At 66.2% G+C, this 16,643-nt stretch overlaps 1 protein-coding gene across 3 annotated transcripts in view; it reads right to left on the bottom strand.

The window, feature by feature from the left end:
- Positions 1–16,643, bottom strand: part of ADGRB1 (adhesion G protein-coupled receptor B1) — a gene marked incomplete at its 5' end in the record, with an annotated part of 69,443 nt that overhangs the window by 15,328 nt on the left and 37,472 nt on the right. For 2 of the 3 annotated variants that reach the window (XM_081258445.1, XM_081258444.1), the window contains 7 exons: positions 267–352; positions 2,510–2,576; positions 4,024–4,093; positions 4,540–4,690; positions 5,429–5,531; positions 6,796–6,899; positions 12,982–13,123. In XM_081258445.1, coding sequence (XP_081114571.1) covers positions 267–352; positions 2,510–2,576; positions 4,024–4,093; positions 4,540–4,690; positions 5,429–5,531; positions 6,796–6,899; positions 12,982–13,123 — 723 coding nt within the window. The remainder of the gene's footprint in view (positions 1–266; positions 353–2,509; positions 2,577–4,023; positions 4,094–4,539; positions 4,691–5,428; positions 5,532–6,795; positions 6,900–12,981; positions 13,124–16,643) is intronic. The other variant, XM_081258446.1, reaches the window with a different exon arrangement.

Raw genomic sequence — 16,643 nt, 5'->3', positions numbered from 1 at the left:
GGGAGAAGCCCGGGGCACCCTCCCACCACTCTGGTGGGCCCGGGGTCTCCAAAAGCGATCAGTTCCACCGTTTCTGAGAACTTACGGAGCCCCTGCTCTGTCATGGGGCAGATGGGGAAACTGAGGCGCAGAGCAACGCGGGGCTGGCCACGCAGCCCTCCACGCCTCTGTTTCCTACTTGCTCAGGAGGCGGGTGGGGCTCGAGGGCAGCTGGGCTCGGGGTCATTTAGACTCCAGGTGGGGGGTGGCGTGGCGGCCGGTCCTACCCTGCCCGCTCCTTCAGCTTCTTGTCCGTGATGCCGTCCTTGGACACGAGCTTGTTAAACACCAGGATCCCGATGACCATATTCACCTGCAGGGCGGGGAGGAGCGGCTGTGGGGGGGCCCCCAGGTCAGGAGGGGGGCTCCGGCGGGAGGCAAAGACCCCGGGGGCTCTGCCGGCTGCCCTCACGCTGTTGTCCCTTTACCCCGCCGTCTCTTTCCAGAGCCCCAGCCACTAGGTGGGGTTCTCCGTGCCACACGGCCCCCCCCACCCCGCCCAGGGCTGGGCACCGCAGCTCGAGCCTCCCACGTGACGGGTCCCTAGGCCCATGGCCATCCCCACTGGGGTCGGCAGTTTATGAAGCTGGGATTCCATCTGGGCTGGGGTCACGGTGAGCCTGTCCCTGTCCAGAGCGGGACTGACCAGAGCAGTCAAACACGCGAGCGGGTTGGCCGAACCACGCTGCCGGGGCACTTGTCCCACTCAGACCACAGAGGGGACCTCGGGGGACCTCCAGCCCAGCCGCCGCCCACACCCAGGCTCGCCCCGCGTCCCCTCCTTAGCGTCCCTGCAACTCGTGTGCCTTCCACACACGAGCTCGCCCAGCTCAAGGCGGACCTGACGCCACCTCGGGACACCTCCTGCCTGGCTCTGCCTGAGCCACACTGCTCTCCGCACCGCGCAGCCCTTTAGGGACCTTAACCCAGGGCCGCCACCCCACAGGTGCCTTCCCTCAATCCCCCACCGCTGGGCACCCGGCCCTGGAAGTGCTTCTGGGCGTTGAGGCTACTCTCCTGCTGCTCCTCAGACTGCCGCCAGACAAAGAGAAGCTGCCCCAGCGTCCCAGCCATCCCCCTCCTCCACGGCCTGCAGGCCCTGGTCTCCCCTCCCCTCTGGCCTCCTCGCCTGGGTGAAGGGGGCTCCCAGCTCCCATCCTCACTCCCCTAGGGTTTCCACTCTGCAGAGAGGCTGCCTGACCCCCAGCCACATTCCTGCGTCTCAGGCGGGGACTGGGACTCCATGGGTCCCTGGACCCGGAGGTCTGGGGAGGCCGACTCCCCGCAGCCCCACAGAGCCAAGCTCGTGGCCGCACACACACCCCAGCCCTGCCTCCCGCCGTCCGGGCGAAAGCAGCTTTCCAGGGTGACAGCGCTGGGGCGGGAGAGGGCAGGACATCAGTGGCCGCCGCCCCGCCTGCAGCAGGCTCTGTGCCTGCCTTTCCCGGCGTGTCCCCATGTTACAGGAGGAGCCCCGGGCAGGAGCGCACGGCGGGTCAGGACCGGCCCTGCCCTCCAGATGCTTTGTGGGAAGGGCCGTTGGGGGGCTCCTGCCTCTGAAACCCCCGCTCCTGCCCCTCCTGGGGTGCCTGCCCTTAGAAGGCCCGGCCCACTGCCTAGTGGCATTCAAATGCCCGGCACGCTGCCGCTTCCCTGCCCGTTGTCTTCCAGGAATAAAGGAGCTGGTTCTGGCTGGGGCTGGCCCACGGATTCTGCCCACTAACTCCACCCCACCACTGGCTCCCCCAACTCGTGCCCCCTGCAGGCTCAGCCTCCCCTGGGTGCCCTGGGCTTCACTTTCGTCTGCCCTGTCCAGCCTGCGCCCGAGCCTGGCTCGGATATGACAACAAGGAGGTGTGGCCCTGCCCAGACAGCAGGACTCTGCAGACGCGATGCCCTCTCCTGGGGGCAGGCAGGAGGGGAGGGCGAGATGGGCCCCGAGCCAGGCCTGGCAGAAGCCATCGATACCCCCCAGCCTCCCTCTGCTCATCCGTAACCGGGGGACAATAACCCTGTGTGCATGTGGCACTCTCAACCCTCACCAAACGGACGTGGGCACAGCAGAAAAAAACCCACTGAGGGTCAAGCAAGGGGAGGTGCTTCCCTCCTCCAGGGGGTGACGGGCTGGCCCCATTGAGGGAAAAGCCCCAGGCCTAGCCGCGCCCCTGCTGCCCCGGGCATCCGTCTGTCCGCCTTCCCTGCCCTATGGTCACTCGCTCATCAAATCCGCAAGACCTCCTGGCAGGTACACAGCCGGTGTCCAGCAATCAGGCAAAATGTGCTCAGAGAAACAAAAGGCCGCCAGCCCAGCCACGCCTCTGCACCCCTGCGGCAGGTCAGGGGGGTGATCTGTGGACACCACCCACCCCTGGTGACCAGGGCAACCCTGATGGGGCAGCAGGTAAAACCCAAGTCCGAGCCAGGGGGAGGCGAGGGGCTCAGCCTGGGATGTCGGGATGGGGGTCAGTACCAGCACGACGGCCGCGGCCGGTCCCACGAAGGCATACAGCAGTCCCCCCTCCAGGGAGAGCCAGCAGCTGGGGAGGGAGACAGGCTGGTTAGCGGCCAGGCGTGAGCCCCCATCCAGTCACACACACACTGGGCACCACTAGTTTCCCAGGAGGGCAGTGTGTCGCTGACAAGTGGCAGAAGACAGCCAGGTGACCGCACCTTCTTTAGCTTCAGAACCCACGGGAGCCCCCAGGCAGCTGACAGATGAAGTTTACGGATGAAGAAGCAGGTCCAGAGCCGGGGACCACACAGCAGAGGGCCAGGCCGCCAGAGGAAAGTACCCTGACCGTCCCCCTCCCCCGACTCTCCCCCCAGGCCTGGGCTCCCCCACTTGCCTCACAGACCCTCCCCAACCTCACGTGCAGACCCTCTTTCCTGACATCATGCCGAAATGTTGGGCTGGGTCCCCGGCCTGGACTTCCACCCACCCCCTCAACCCAGGCCCTCTGCATCAGGCCCCCTGCTCACACGATGTCCTGGGCCCTCCACCGAACTCGGTCACCAGCCCCAGCCTTACTTCCCCAGATCTCCTGGACACCACCCAGGGCAGTCCACAGGAGCCCTGAGCCCAGTGAAGGCTGCTCTGACTCCTGCACGTTCTGTGTCCTCTGCCCCGAGCTCCCTGTGCCACGCCGTGTGCCAAGTGCACAGCTCTCCACCCTTCAGAATCCCGCTGCAACACCCCACCTCCTCCTGATGTGTCCCCGAGCCCGGCAGGCTGGGCGCTCCTTCCTCTCAGCCCTGGGGATGGTGTTCACACTTCCTTCCCAGTACTCACCCCACGGGTCCTCGTTCGAGTGCAGGGGGGTGCCTCAGGGCCTGGTCACATCCTGTCCCCCTGGGGCTCCGCAGTGGGCCAGGCCTGCACAGCCCTGTCAGCCCCTCCTCCTGGCTCCCGCTGCCCCGTTCTTCCCCACATCCACATCCATGGCTCCTCAGGCATTGGCTCCTTTCCCCCCATTTTGGGAAGCCACATGGCCTCCAGGATAACCCCGAGCTTCCTGGCTTGGCATTCAAGGCCCCTGGACCTGGCCCAGCCGACCCTTCAGGGCCTCAGTGACTTCATCTGTGAAATAGGCACCCCTACCTGCCCTGCCCTGCCCAGGGGCCATACAGCCCCCCTTATCCCCACACTGGCGCAGGGGTGCATCCCCTATCGTGCGGATGGGGAAACTGAGGCTCTGAGAGGCTAAGGCACCTGTCCAAGGCCATGGAAGGAGGAAGTGAGGGCTCCAACCGCCCCAAGCCCTGTTTCTCTTGACCCCGCTGACCACTGCCGGAAGGAGCTGGCTGATGGGAGGCAGGGTGCCTCCCCAGGGCCCGGCCTCTAGCTCCCGGGGCCCTCACTCTCGCCCAGCCTTGACTTTCTCATCTGTGAGATGGGTGCCCAGCCAGCCCTCACCTTCTAGGGCAGTGGGAGGGTCTGGGGGAGCCGTGTGGCCTCCACCACGTCCCCACCCCGCCCTGACTCACTAGTTCATGGTGCTGTACCCTCTGGCCTTGGTAAATCCCACAGAAATGGCCACGACCAGCGCAGGGAGCCCTAGGGGAGGAGCAGAAAGAAAGGGCGTCGGTCCCCCCCCATCCAAGGCCCTGCCCGTCTCAGGAAGGGGAACAAAACGCACCTCTGAAGCCCCTGAACAGAGGGTGACACTGAGCATGTGAGAAAGGGGACAGGAGGTGGACAAGGATGAGGACCCACAGAAATGGGGGCGGGTGCTGGATCAGCAAATAAAACGGGATGCCCAGCCATGTCTGAATTTCAGATAAAAAAAGGAAAACCTTTCTATCATAAGTGTAGCCCAAATATTGGATGGGATGTCCTCATACCACAGAGTTATTCCCTCACCTGACATTCAAACACAACGAGGCAACCCCTTGGGGTGGAGGCCTGGAGGGAAGCTTAGAGAAGAGAGAGCTGCCAGGGGCTGCGAGGAGGGCCGAGTCAGAGAGGGGCGCCCCACCGCCCACCGGCCCCATGGCGCTCACCCCAGCCCAGGCACAGGAAGCGCTTGCGGACCAGGCGGTTCCGGAGGCGGCCCGTCACAGCCATGTAGGACTGCCAGGCCTCGGTGAGCACCCAGCAGAAGGAGGACAGGAAGAAGAAGTGCAGGAAGGCGGCCACCAGCGTGCACACCACCTGCGCGGCGGGAGAGGTGGAGAGGCGCTCGCTCACCCGACCCCGCCTGCCCCGGCGACCCCACCTGCCCCCCGATCCCGCCTGCCCCGGCGACCCCGCCTGCCCCGGCAACCCCGCCTGCCCCCCGACCCGCCAGCCCCAGCGAGGGCCCGAGCCCAGCGTCCGCGCAGTGACCAAATCAACTCCCCAGCTAGGACGCCAGCCAGCGCTCACCGGCTCCACCACCCTGAGATGTGCTGTGGTACATCGCGGCCCTGGTGGGTGCTTGCGCGACTCTACCCACCAACTGCCAGGGACAGACACCCCTCTCCCCAGCTTCCTCACCCACTCACACATGCACCAAATGCCGCAGGAACCCACCCAAAGGCCCCGGTCTGAGCCCACCCGCTCAGCAGCTGATCACCCGGAGACCGCACAGGGAGGTACAGACAAGCTCAGACAGCCTGGTACCAATGGTGGGCCAGGGCCGGGGCTTGAGCTGGCTCATCTCAAAGTGCCAGTCCAGCTGGAGACTCCAGACACCAAGTCCCCACGCCCTGGCCAGGTGACAGCCCTCTCCGGACCGAGCCACGTGGCTGCCGCGGCCAAAGCACAGCAAAGGGGTCCGCATAGCTCTGGCACCCTCCTCCCTAAGCTTCCCAGGGTCTAGGCTTCTGCTGTGGAGCATCACCATCACCGCCATCAGCGCCCCCCAACCTGGGACGCTGGGACGCGCGCGGCACAGCAGAGGCCGCTTACCTTGTTGCGGGTCTGGGTCTGCCCAATGAGGATGAGAGCGTTGGAGGAGATGATGGACAGGCAGAAGTTGATGAGGATGACAGACCGCTCTGAGCGGATGTACCTGTGGGAGAGGGTGGGCGGCCATGATCAGCGCCCGAAAGGGTCTCAGCTTCACAAGAACCGGGGTGCTGTGGCCACTACGGCCAGCGCCACCTCCTCCCTGCAGGCACCGCTGTTGGCACCAGCACCGTCATCTTCCCCACCATCTCCAGCTCCATCACCACCACGTTCCCTCTCTGGGTCGCCAACTCCATGGGGTCCTGAACACAGCTCACAGGGAAGGAGGTGCTTTGAAGACCGTGGGCCAAAACCTCAGAACCACAGCGGCCTCGGGGGAGGGGCTGGGCCAGGGGGCCAAGCACGCCTCCAGGGGATTCAGGACAGAGGGTCAGGGTGGGGGCTGGTGGGAGGGGCACTGGATGTTTCCGAGTCGCTGACCCTCCAGTGCCTCTGCCCTTGGGCAGGATGGGGTGGGGGGGGCAGGAAAGCAGAGGCCACCCCTCCCCCGATGGCCACATCGACCCCTCCTCGCTGGCCTCTGGCTGACATAGTGCTGCCCTTGGAGCTGACACACTGGGAATCTGGCTGGGCCCAGAGGGTGGCTGCTGGGTGGGTGACCTTGGCTTGACCCTCCCTGTCCTACTGTCCCAAAGCCCTGCTCCTCCGGGCCCAAAGTGGGACGCTGGGGGAAGGGAGTCTGTGCACACGTGTCCCTCGCCCCAGGGCTGGTGACCGGCAGGGACGGGGTCGCCCCACACCCCAGGGGCCAACGCTGGTCAGACAGCACCCAGGGCACAGGGGTCTGTGAAGAGGCCTTGTGGCCTGGGGGAGGGGGTGTGGGGCAGGCGGCCCAGCAGAGGCCCCCATCCTGACACTTGACCCCGGGCTTGGGGAGTGACCTTGCATGTCCACGTAACAGAACAGACAACAGGCAGGCAAGTCGTGATCTTGGGGTCCCCGTGGTCACAGGGCAGGGTGCTCAGCTGGGGAGTGGGCTCGGGGCGCAGCTGCCAGCACCTGTGAGCAGTGGTGCGGGCACAGCGCCAGGCAGGAGCCGGCAGGCCTGGCATCGCTGGCCTGCACCTGTGCCCGCACCATCAGTGCCATGCAGCCTCCACGGAACAGCCGCCAGGGAGGGCGGGGTGGTGGTGACGACGGAGTGACAGGCGCTGCTAACTGGGAAGCTGGGGAGGAAGGATGCTGGGTCCCCGCCCCCCACGGCTGCCCTTGATGGGAGAAGGGCTAAGACTCGAGCCCAGCCAGCCCCGGCCTGGGAACTGCCTGCATCGTCCGCTCCCCACCCGCGGCCCCGCTGGAAGCACCACCTCCACACGGAGACGTAGATGATGATGAGCATGAGCAGGGTCAGGGACGACACGCCGCAGCCCACGATGAGCGTCACCGACGGCACGGTCACCTTCTCCATGTTCTGGCGGGTTCCAGGGGCGGGGACAGAGAACAGGGTGAGGGGCCCAGGCAGCCGTGCAGACTGAGGGCCCTGCAGGCTGTGGGGGACGCCGGGGGAGCCTTCCCCCTCCAGCCCTGCCTCCTCCGTAAGCGCCCCTGCCCAGCAGCCCTCGGCCGCCCTCCTGCAGCGCTCTGAGCGCCCCCCAATGCCAGCACGTGCTGGCCTGGGCTGTCCCCGGGGAGGGGTCTCCTCCCCTGCTGAGGGCAGGGTCTTTGTCTGTGCCCCGCCCCGGCCCACTGGTAGAATTACAGTTGTGTGCCCAGCCTGGCAATACGCCCCCCACCAATCCCAGGGCAGGACTCCCCCAGCCTGAGTCACAGGTGAGGTCACGAAGGCGGCAGGCCCAGCGCCCCGCCACGGACAGCTCTCCCCGGCTCCATGGCCCTGCAGTTCCAGCCGCGGGCAGAAGCCACCGCTCTCTGAAAGGGGCCCAAAGCTCCAGCTGCATCTAACGGGGCACTCAGCGCCCACCCCTCCAGACCTGGGCCCTCCCTGACACCCGCTCCACCCACAGCCTGCACCAGGCGCTCGTCCACCTCCTCCCTCCACCAGGCCCCTTCCTCTGGGCTGGCCCTCTGCCCCCCTCGCCCCCAGGCCAGCCCCCGGGCTCTTCCCCAAGCAGCAGCCACTCTCAGAGTCTCCCATGCCACCCCACCACGGCCCAAGCTGTGTCTGAAGGCCCCAAAGGCCACCAGGCCTGGCCCGCCCCCTTCAGCTCGTGAGACCACCCCCCCGCACCGGGCTGCCCCCTCGTCCCCACACAGCGCCTGGCTCAGCCATTCCCTCTGCCAGGATGCCCTGCCCAGCCGCCGCGTGGCAGTGCCTCGGGCCATTCTGGTCTTCACTTGTCCCCTCTCAGAGGGGCCAACGGACCCCACCGCTCCCCACCACGTGGCCCAGTGCAGCCCTAAGCACCGGCTGGTCCTTGCTTACGCATCCCTGCGTGCCCCCCGACGTGACCGCATGAACCACGGCCACACCACAGCCCAGTGCCCAGCACACACGGCCGGCGGACCACGTGTGCTTGCTGAGGAATGACCCAGGTCCCTCTGTGTCCAAAACCCAAAGAGAAACGGAGGGACTGGGAGAGCGAGCATCCACTGCTTCCGGGGCTGGAGATGACGGGAGAGCTCGGCCAGGGGACAAGGGGCTTCTCGCGGGCTTCCCCCCACCAGAGCTGACGCCCTCCTGCCCGTCCCAAGTCTAACTTGGCCGACACCCTTCAGACCCCTGCTGACCCCAGCACGCGGCAGAGCGCGACTCCCACCCACTTCCTAAAGCCATGGTGGCCCTTTCCGCCCTCAGATGGGACCTTCCACCTTCCTAGGGAGCCTAAGGTCCCGGGGCTCCTGCACACGGCACCCCAGGGCCCACCCCACTTGACACAGCTGCCCCCCCCACCCCCATGGTGACCGTGCTGTGCTCTCCATCCGAGGCCTGGGCCGCCCTTCCCCACACCGGAGGCACCACCTCCCGCCCCCAGGCCCCTCTGCTGTCCCTCTGCCCTGTGCCATGGCTGGGGGTGCCTGTCTGTCCCTGCAGCCCGGTCTCCTCATGTCTGTGAGCCCCCCTCCACCAGGCCTAGCATGGACGCTCGGTCAACGTGACTGGCTGGATGAATGGAGACCAGGAAGGCAGGCTCCAGGAAAATCGAGAAAGCCGTTCAAGGTCACCCAGGCAGTCAGCGATCCCTGGGGGCCTGGCCCGGGTGAGGCTCCAGCACAGACTTCTGTGTTTTCATACGGGCAGTTGGAGGGCCCCGGGGAAGGAGGGGGGCTCCGGGTTGCGGCCAGCACCCCTGAACTCACCAGGTAACCTCGGAGGCCTGGCCAGCCACGCAAGTCATGGGTGGCCGAGTAAGTGGCTCAGGCCTGCTTCGTGGCTGGCTCCGGCCCCGACCTCCGTGGCCATCTGCCTCCATCTGCCCTCATTAGGCCTGGCAGCCACATGCCCGCCAGCTCGCCCACCTGCCCTCCCGTGCCCTCCCCCTCCTCTCCGCCTGGCTCATCCGTCACTTCTGACAGCCCTAGCCCTGCAGGTTCTCAACAGTGTGGGGGAGGGAACAGGTAACAGAATTGTGGGCAGGGGTGTCAGGGATCTCGAGGTCTTGTTGGGAGGGCTGGACCGGAGACCTTAAGGGTGTGAGACCAGTCCCAATCCACACAGAGATCAGGCAGAAGCAGGCCAGCCTCCTGCTGGAGACTGGCTCCCCAGCCAGGCTCCGTGCCACCCCAGGGCCTTTGCACACGCTGGTCCCGCCACCCAGCGCTCTTCCCCTGACCTTCACACGGCTGGCTCTTCTCTCGGCTTGGCTGTCACCTCCGCACAGAGGCTCTCGCTGGACATTCAATCTGAGCCAGCCCCTCATCTCTCTGCCCGTCACCTTGTCTTGAGTCTCTTCAGGGCACCAGCCCCTCTCCCCCACACCTTTACTTGTTTGTCATTTACGTAGTTGTTGTCCGTTTCCACCATGTGAATTCCCTACCTGCAATCTTCTCCCAACTCTTACATGGCTCATGTGCCCTCAACACTGATTTCCTTTCTATGACGCTGTCTTTATCCTGTCTCCGCTCCAACACCACACGTGGCTCACAGCTACCCACGCGAACGAGCCCTACTCCAACACTGCCTGATCCCTGATCCCGGGCACACGCTGAGCCTTGATTCTGGTCAGATTAGTAGCCCAGTTTTGGGCACATCACAGAAGCGACGCCTCCAACAACTATGCCTTACAGACTGTTTACTACACGCCAGGCTGTGTAGATGCTGTAAATACCTCAACAGGTTCAGTCCCCACCAGGCTCTGAGGCAGGTGGCCTCGCCCCCTCAGATGTGACTCAGAGCAGTTACTCAACCCTCCGTGGTCACAGGCCTGCAGCGGCACAGCCGGGACCTGACACTCTGGCTGCACACAGGGGGTGGGGGGATGCCTGGGTCTCATCTTCCTTCACTCCATGCCCCCCGGGATCTAACCCCTCCCTGGCTCCTGGGGTGTGACCACAGCACCCCTTCTCTTCCGTCCTCTCTGGGGGCCTTGCTCTGGACTCCGGTCCCGAGACCACGCCATACCCCGAGATGCCAGCAACCTCTGCCCGCTCAGACCGAATGCCCACGCCCCACGCACACACCCAACTCCACGGGTGGAGACAGGCAGCATCCACCCCCACCCTCAGCCCAGCTCTCCGCTGCCACCACCCCACCTGCTGGTGGGTTATTCCGCCTTCACGCCTGCTGGGATCCCTCCAGGACCCAAGCCCACCACCTCCCAGCCACCCAGCTCCAGACCTCGAGCTGAAGCTCTAGCTCGCCCGGGCCCTGGCCTCACTGCAGCGTCCGCGCCCCAGCCCTGCCTGCCCTCTGAGCTCCACCCGATCTCCCGCTTGCTTCTTGCCTTTCTCACCCTCCCTGGGGCGACCATCACTCCTCCCCACCGAGCCTGCTGGGAACTCCTGCTCAGCCCTCAGGGCCCTCCTCCACACCTCCTCCTCGCGCCCGTCTCCCAAGCTACCCCTGGAAGGAAGGAGGCTGGTGCTGAGCCCCCAGAGCACCTCCTCCCTCCAGCCTGGGCTGGTCTCCCTGTCAGACCCCATGCCCCTCGAGGGCCCAGCTGCAAGCACTCAGAGGGGTCGGCACAGCATGATGGGCTGCAGGACAGCAGTCTCCCTCTCCCTCTCGGCCCCTGCCCACTCAGCATCTCTGGGGCCAGAGCTGGCTGGGAGAAGAGAGGAAGGTGGTGATGGCTCTGAGAGAAGGTGAGCACAGGGGAGCAGCCAAGCCCCCCGCCCCCCGCGCCCTCCCAGCATGCTCCTCTGAGCCACGCCCAGGCCTTCAGGGGGTCACAGGATCAGCCAGAGCCCACTACTATGCCATCTGACAGAGGAGGAAACTGAGGCTCCCAGCGGCCAGGCAGCCTGCCCTTAGTCCCATGGCCAGTGGGTGGCTCTGTGGCCACTGACAGCTCCCGATCCCTCGGACTCAGCTGCCTCTTCTGGGATGTGGGGATGGGGTGCCCCGACCTGCCAGCCTGCGTCTCACCCTCCTGTGCATATCAGGCTGACACCAGATGCCCCTCTGCAGCTGCTGAGCCCCCTGCCAAACAAAGCCTTGAACCCTTCAGAGACCAAAGCTCTGCCTGCCCACCCTGGCACAGGGCTCCCATCCACGCACCCTCACAGGCACCAGTACAGGTCAGCTCTTCCGAGAAAGGCCCCCTGGGCATCCCACTCCTCCACCCCCGGAGCTCCACCAGCTTCAGCTGCCCACCCCTCCCCCAACATGCTCTCCATGCCAGGTGGCCCCGGGCTCAGCCCCCGAGCGGGATGCCACATTTCGAGGATGCAGTGGCCCTGCCATGCTCCAGGCCCCGTCCAGGAGGGTCCCTGTCAACCGGCGAAGCCCTCGCAGCCACCCGGAGCAGCATGGGGCCATTTCCGTTTTACAGGTGAAGAAACCAAGGCTCAGAGAGACTGAAGGCCAGTCTAGGGTCACCCTGTGTAAGGGACAACCCTGCATTTCAAGATTCGACTGGCACTGACCTCCTACAGGCCAGACCCTGGGCTGGGAGAGGGGATCTGGGCACGCGTCCCGCTCTGGAGCCCCCCCTGCCCCCCAAGGAAGGGAAGCCCCCAAGGCGGGCCCTGCCCTGCTTGCTCTGGCCTCGCAGGGGACCCAGGAAGTCCCAGCCCCATTGGTTGCTCCCCTGTGCAGAAAGCCGTCTCTTCTGGGGAGCCCCCAGCATGGCCCCGGCTGCTGCCTTCAGGGGCCTGCCCCCAGAATCAGCAACACCAACAGTCCTGTCACAGGGACAGCCTGAGGGGGAGGGCACACTGGGATCAGGGCCAAGACCACAGACCCCTGTCCAGCAGAGTCACCCCAAGACTTTGAGCAAGCCCCCCACCCCAAGCCTCGATTTCCCTGCCTGTCGACAGAAGAGTTAGTGGCAATGACCTCTAAGGTCCTGTCCAGCTCTGACCCTCCAGGGGATCCTGGCGGTCAATATCGCTCTCTCTCCCCACGTCTCAGAGGACAAAGGAGGGGGGCAGACTGTTCTCAGAGAGGCCTGGAACCATCTTCCACATGGAAACGGGGGTTCCATGAGCAGAGAGCTGTGCCACCCCCATCTGACGAGGGCCAGCCGCCCCAAACACCCCCAAATCGGTGTCCCACTCCCAGTCCGTCCTCCGTATCTGCTGCCTGAGGATCCTTCCACACCAGGCCGGGGCCAGGGGGCTCAATGAGCAAAGACCCCTACCCTTTCCCTCCTCCTCGGGGGGCCTAGTGACCCGGCTGGGGGATCCGGCTTTCCTAGGTCCAGCAAGTGCAGCTTGGCCCTGGGCAAGAGCGCCCACCAGCCCCAGTTGGCCGGCCCCAGCCAGCAAGCTGGCCCCAGATGCTGTCGCCATAGAAACTGGCAGCCCCCACAAGAATCACGAGAACAAAAAGGAGGCCCCTGAGATGATGGGGCCTTCCCGGGGAGGGCTGCCAACCTGGGCCAAGCCCAGCACCCTCTCCACCCCCGGGACCCCTACTTGGGGACGCAGCTGCCTCCAGAGCCCAGGGTCCACTTGGGGTGGGTGGGGAAGGACTCCAAGGAGGGTGGCAGCTCCTCCCCCTCTGTCTCCCAGGCAGGCCAGGAGCCTGCCCCCAGCTGGGGGAAGGAACCCCACCAAGTGAAGGTGTCTACCCGCCTCTGCCAGGCCAAGCCTTCCTCCAGCCCCTAGGGCCAGGGCCCAGACTGCCCGGCTCCCCTGAGGACCGGCTGCCTCCAGGGTCCTAGGCCCCCAAAGAGAGTGGGGGGGGGACCCACTCACCCATCAGTCACTCTGGGGACCCGGCCCGGCTCCTCCCAGGTCAGTGCCCAACTCCACACCGCCACCCACTCAGCTCCCACCCGCCCTCTCTAGAGGCCCGGGCCCCGCCGGCCAGGCCACGGGGGTCGGCGGGGTGCAGCCGCCCTTCCCCGCGCCGGCCCCGGAAGCCCCCGCCCCGCGCGCCCCCGCCCCGTCCTCCCGCCCGCCCGCCGCGCGCCCGGCTGGGGTCTCACCGCGTCGGCGCTGAGCTGGGCTAAGATGGCGAAGGTGGAGAGCCGGTCACACAGGCAGCGCGTCCGGAGGGCATCGAGGGGAACCGTGCGGCAGCCGCGCCACGACCAGGGCCCGAGCTGCGGGGGGGCGGGGGAGGAGGGTCTGGGGGGCGGGACACACGGGGGGAGGGGAGACAGGGGCGGCGTGAGCGGCTGCCGGCCGCGCCCGGGCCCCGCGTCGCCGGCCCGCGCCCGCACCTGCGCCCGCCGCCGCGCGCGTCCCGCCGGCCCCCGGAGCCCCGCGCCCCATGGCCGCCGCCGAGCCACGGGAGAGCGACTCGCGGGAGCGCGGGCCTGCGGGGCCGGCGGGGTGCCGAGCCCTGGCCCCGCGCCCGGAGAGCGCCCCGCCCCAGCGCCGGGCCGGGAGGGGCGCGTGGGCGCACGTGGAGCCGGGCGCCAGCTTGGGGGGCGCGGCAGCCTGCGGTGCGCGCGCGGGCCGGGGCGGGATGAGGGGCGCCTCTGCGCCTCCGCCCCCAGCCGCCGCGTCGCGCTGGTGACCTTGGGACCGCCCCGCTCCCACAGCCACCTCCCCCGGCCCCGATAGGCCTTCTCCCCCCCCCCCCCACCCGGGGTCGGGGAAGCAGCCTGAGCGTGCCCCCTGCCGTCTGACCCAGGGCCCTCCTGCTGTCTGCCGCTCGGGTGGCTCTGGTTCCCTTGAAACCAGCGATTGTTAGGGCCTCAGTGCGCCGGACTGAACTACTCTGCGAACCAGTCGCTGTTGATCTAAGTCCCCCACCCCCATGCCGGCCCACTTGTCTGGCAGCGTCCAGCCAGGCAGGCCCGCAGAAGGTGCCCATGGAGTGCCCTCCCCAGGGCCCTGGGCCTGCAGGCTGGAGGGCTCCAGGCTGAAGAGTCGAGCCTGAACCGCCGTTCGGGAGCCACAGCTGGGAGTGGTCTCCTTCTGCCCCCAGGGCCGAAAAAGCCCCCTCGCCCCGCAAATAACTCAGACCTGGTGTCTGCCCCGGGACTTTGGGGGGGAAATTCCAGGTCTCTGCGGCAAGGGTCCACCCCCGGCCGGCCCTAGATCGCTCAGCCCCAGCCCCAGAAGGAGGGAGCTGCAAGGTGCCTTCCAAAGCCTTCAGCCTGTCTCCCCCATCCCAGCCCCTCTGTATGGAAGGCGGGCTGGGGGCTGAGTGGCTCCCACCCTGTGCACTCCCAGGGGAGCCCTGACCCCCACACACTGAGCGGGCATCTCCTCAACACCTGGATTTGCAAGCAACCATCCTGGGCTACCTCCTGGCTGTGTCACCTGGGAAGTCAGCTACCAGCCCTAGCTTCAGTTTCCTCATCTCTAAAATGGGGAGGAGACGGTCGGGAGGATGACGTGGGACACCGTCAAGGCCCTCCCGCCCCCCAACCCAGCACCTGCAAGAACGTCTTTAGGAAAGCTTAGGGTCTCAGCTTTGGGCATCCCAGAACCCAGAGCTGCTTCTGTTGAATTTGAGATGTTATACAATCTCCTTTCTGAGCTTCAGGCCTCAGGGGAGAAGGGACACACTCTGGGCCCGCTGGATGCCCTCGAGTCTGCTTTTCTCTCTTCATTTTCCCCCCACGGGGAAGGGCCTGCCCCTGTTTTACAGAGGAGGAGAACTGAGGCCCAAGGTGACAGCTAGGCAGAGGCTAGGCCCTAGCTCCGTGGGGTGCATCAGGCTCTGTGGCCCCAGAATACCCCCTCCCCCACGCCTGTCTCCTGCCCTCTGAAGTGCAGGGGACATCCCGCTCACTAGCACTGGCCCCTGAGTCCACGGGAGCCAGGGTTTGGGGGGCCCAAAGCTCATCCATCTTAGGGGCCCTCATAAAGAATGCCACGGGAAGGCCCCCAGAGCTTCCACCTCTTTGGCTCCTGACCACGCCTCCGCCTGAGCCTTCCCACCTTGGCCCATCTGAACCCGTGCTGGCCCCGGGAGGAGCCGAGGTGTGCCTGACTACACAGCACAGCAGGGCCCAGGCAGGGCCAGGGCCAAGGCCACAGCCTTGACCGCAGCCCCTGGGATGGAGGCCAGGGGCTCGGCTGCCTGTGTGGTCCCACCTCCCGGGCCGCCGTCCTGCACACCCGGCGTCCCTGGTGTGGAGTGGAGCAGAAGTCAAAACCAATTCAGGCCCAGGTAGAGACCCCTTCTCCCCCGCCTTCCTCTAGAAAAGAAGACCCCAATAGCCGCAGAACCAGAAACAAGACCTGGGGGACGGAAGGATCAGGAAAGGCAGTGCGGGGCCCTGGAGAGTCCTGGGAGATCCAGCCTGGTCCTCCCGCACCCTCAGCGGGGCTTCATCAAGGCCTCACTCAGCTGTGCTGGGCACATCACACTCCTGTCTCCCCTCATCCCCCAGCACCACGCAGAATGGGCACAGAGTGCTGAGCCCCAGCTACCCTTGGTCCCTCCCACCCCCAGAGCACCCCATCCTCACGCCTGGGGTGCACATGCAAGCCACTGACCAGACGCCAAGACGGCCAAGGAAGTGCAGGCCAGAAGTCCCCAAGACCCAGGACGCTCCGGGGAGGAGGCCTGCAGGCTGTTCCGGCCTGGAGACAGCGCCTCCCTCTCTCTCAGGCTTGTCCACGACATTGGCCCCGTGCCCGCTCCTAAGAGCAGGAGTCTGTGGCCGGCCGGTCCTGGGTTCAAATCTCAGCTCTAGTTCTCACAGTCCAGGCACAGACGCTGCCTCAGCCCTCCTACTCCGAGCGGAGTGGGGGGGACCCCGAACCCATCTTTCCCGCCCGCTGCAGGCTGCTGGGAGGGTTGGCAAGGGACAGCACCCCGCGGGCCGGGGTGAGGGGAGCCAGGCCGGCTGGGGCCGGTAGGCTGGCAGGTTCCCAGGCAGCGCTGGCGGGTCTGCAGGGCGCCAGGCTGACAGCTGCTGGCCACCTCCTGGGAGAAGGCCAGCCCAGGCTGCTGGTTAGCCCCACAAGACTCCTGCTATGGGCACTAATTAGCTTATCAGCCTCCCGGGGAGGGGACGACGAGGAGCACTGCGCGCTCTGCTGACGGGTGCGGCCAGGGCCTGCCCCTGCAGCCTCAGGCCACGGAGGGCACGAGGAGGCGTCCGCCCCTGGTCCGGGGAACCAACTGCTGGGGCTGGCAGCCTGGGAGGTGGGCAGCTTCTGGGCTCACCCAGACCCTGCAGGACCTCTGCAGGCTCCCTGGCCTTGGCCTCTCCCCACTCCACGGTCCCCCTGGCTCTGGCCGGCCACTGACACGCGACACAGGGACAGGGACCCTCTCCTCGTCCCCTCCCCCACCTCACCTCAGTATTAATAGCTTCCTGTGCATTTTATCATTTAATCTTTGCAATATTCCTCAACTCAGCTGTGTAGATATAGAAACTGAGGCTCAGAGAAGTGGTATGATTGCCCGAGGCCACGCAGCAAGACAGCAGGAGGGCCAGGATTCCAGTTTTTTATCTGTCTGACCAACCTACAAGGCCTACAGTATTTGAACCACTGAACTCTGTGGAGCAAATCTGAAAGGGACCCTCAAGGATGGCCCCAGGCCCAGACCAGGTGGAGGGGGGGCCTGCCTAAGGCCCATCCCACACCAGGGCAGAGCTCGGTCAGTGGAGCTTTCCCAGGCCATCAGCTGAGCTTTCTGTGTTGCGCCGGGCATCAGTTGAGGGCTGGCTGGAGC

Source organism: Mesoplodon bidens (assembly GCF_964165515.1).
Source record: "Mesoplodon bidens genome assembly, chromosome: 16".
Lineage (NCBI taxonomy): Eukaryota > Metazoa > Chordata > Mammalia > Artiodactyla > Ziphiidae > Mesoplodon > Mesoplodon bidens.
Note: the sequence above shows the minus strand (reverse complement) of the source record. Positions and strands in the feature narration are given on the sequence as shown.